At 42.3% G+C, this 2,689-nt stretch overlaps 1 protein-coding gene across 1 annotated transcript in view; it reads left to right on the plus strand.

The window, feature by feature from the left end:
- FKBP3 (FK506 binding protein 3, 25kDa) overlaps positions 1 to 2,689 on the plus strand; it is a 19,136-nt gene that overhangs the window by 1,268 nt on the left and 15,179 nt on the right. The window contains exons 2-3 of the mRNA XM_014548186.1: positions 8 to 60; positions 2,155 to 2,256. Coding sequence (XP_014403672.1) covers positions 8 to 60; positions 2,155 to 2,256 — 155 coding nt within the window. The remainder of the gene's footprint in view (positions 1 to 7; positions 61 to 2,154; positions 2,257 to 2,689) is intronic.

Below are 2,689 nucleotides of genomic sequence, written 5' to 3' on the forward strand. Positions count from 1 at the left end.
CGGGGAGCGGGGCGGGGGCCGTTAGGGACCTGGGACGGACGGGATTTCGGTGGGAACCATGTGTGCGACTTGCTTTTCTCATCAGTTCCTAATACTGAACACTAATGCATGTGATTTTTTAAAAAAATTCGTAGCTTTCGCTTTTAACTTTTAAAAACACGAACTCTTTACATGACCTTTTCATCTTTACACTGTGGACTTCTATGTGCAATTCATGTACAGCGGCCTCCCGTTGTTATAAACAAGCTAAGAAGTCTATTTTCTCATTCTTTACAGGGTACGCCCTGCGTTTTTTCAGCTTAGTCTCCATCTTAACCATGTCTGGTCACAAGTAATTTCTTCAGACTTTTTTCCTTCAGAAATTAAGACCATTCCTACGTCTTGAATTGTTGAACGACTGTCCAGTTGGTTATGCCCGCGGCATCGCCCCCTATCAGATAGAAGCAGCAGTCTCTATCTGGTTTCTCTACAATTTTCTTATGCACTTCTAAGCTAGCATTTAGAAATATTGTTTCTGGGTTCTTTAGGAAGATTGTAGATTTTCACTTGGAGGGGAGTAGGATGATTCTCCAACTCCCATCTCCATGCTCCTGAACAAGCGTCTTGACATCAGTAAATAATTGGTGCATCTACAGCAAGAGCTGTGCTCAGTGTTTGGGGCTACAAGGATGAAAAAGAAAGACGGTGGTCCAGGGATACCGTTTTACCATTTTAGTGGAATTATTTTAAACCAATTCATATTTCAACTAGAATAGAGTAGGCATATCATCTAGTAGCATGTTATCCCTCAATACTGTGCTCCATCAAATTTCTTGTAAACACATCATCCCAATGTGGTATCTAATGTAAAACTGGCTAATTTCAAGAGACTTGGAGATATTTTTATAACGTTCTTTTTTTAAAATATATTTTATTGATTTTTTACAGAGAGGAAGGGAGAGGGATAGAGAGTTAGAAACATGGATGAGAGAGAAACATCGATCAGCTGCCTCCTGCACACCCCCTATTGGGGATGTGCCCACAACCAAGGTACATGCCCTTGACCCGAATCGAACCTGGGACTCCTCAGTCCACAGGCCAACGCTCTATCCACTGAGCCAAACCGGTCAGGGCTATAACGTTCTTTTAAGTGCTTATTCTCCACTGTTCACACACATACTTAAACCTGTACTTGATATTCATCAGTTTATTGATCATAAGATATCAAGGAGACATTTATATGTTGGATATTTGGAACATTTTCTAAAGAAATCACAAGAGTGCTAAAGCAAGTGATTACTTCTGTTTAATTAAAGTAGCCTTTCCCCATCAGCCTTTATCATTTAGAACATTTCTCTAGGAGTGGCAGAGAAAAAAATACCGTAGAATAGTATTAGAAAAATTGCTTTATCAGAAGGTTCAAAGAGTCAGAGAACAACAAAAAGAAAATGAGGAATCAAGCAAGACCACAAGACAGAAAGGAAGCATTAAAATCCCCATATTACATGATTTTAAATTGAAGTTAAATAATTTTGATGACTTGATATTTTAATAGTATTTTGGTGTCCATTTACCAATTTAGTCTTATATTTGAGAGAAAGGTAATTCTGTTGTGGATTATCCTTACAACAACCCTCTGACATACATGCTGTGACTAATCTTCCACTATGATATAGAAACTGAGTCTTTAGTAAAGCTTAGTCCCTTGTCTAAAAACCAGCTAGGATTTTAACCCCGATGTTCTAACTCCACAGCCCATAAATGTAACCACTGTATATCCAACATTGTGTAGCAGTGCTGCTCAGCCTGCCAAGAATGGGTGACAGATATGGCGAGATAGCTGTGCCTAATATGGCTGGAGGCTCCCATTGTGCTAGGAGCAGCTTGCCCAGTTACCAAAGTGTGCTTGCTGTATCAATGTGCTTTTCTGTGAGCTCTGATACAGCACTCACAGTATAATATTACAGTCCTAGGCTTGTAAATCTTACAAGTACTCTATGTTTTTATCAATCTTCTTTAAATTTTTTTGTTACGAAGTATGGTATAAAATACAATATTTTTTCCATCATTAGTAGTACTATTGAAAACAATGACTAATATAAAGATCATTTTGTAATTTTAGACCCTTCTTATATGAGGAAAATTGTTTTGACTAACCAGCTTTTTTCTTTATAGTTTCTTGCAGAACATAAGTTATTAGGAAACATTAAAAATGTGGCCAAGACAGCTAACAAGGACCATTTGGTTACAGCCTATAACCATCTTTTTGAAAGTAAGGTGAGTGTTATTGTATTTTACTAGGGACCCGGTGCACAAAATTCATGCATGGGGCGGGGGGGAGTGTCCCTCAGCCTGACCTGCACCCTCTCCAATCTGGGAGCCCTCAGGGGATATCCTACTGACGGTTTAGGCCTGCTCCCCGTGGTTCTCTGCTCTCTGTGGACCTGCCTGTTTGATGCCGCCATAGGCCTTGGTGTCTGCTCTCTGTGGGGGCCCTGCGGGGGACTGCTTGCCCCTTGCTGCCATGGCCAAGGGCAAGCAGGGCCCTGCTGTCTGCTCGCTCACTGCGGAGGACGTTCCCGCCCCACCCCCAGCCACTTGTGTGCGCACCAGCTCGGAGCGCCTGAGTCCTGGGGATGTTCCCGCCCCACCCCTGGCCGCTCGGCGCCTGCGCATGTAGGCCCAGAGTGGCTGGGGGCGTTCCGGGATC

Source organism: Myotis brandtii, unplaced genomic scaffold, assembly GCF_000412655.1.
Source record: "Myotis brandtii unplaced genomic scaffold, ASM41265v1 scaffold5, whole genome shotgun sequence".
NCBI lineage: Eukaryota > Metazoa > Chordata > Mammalia > Chiroptera > Vespertilionidae > Myotis > Myotis brandtii.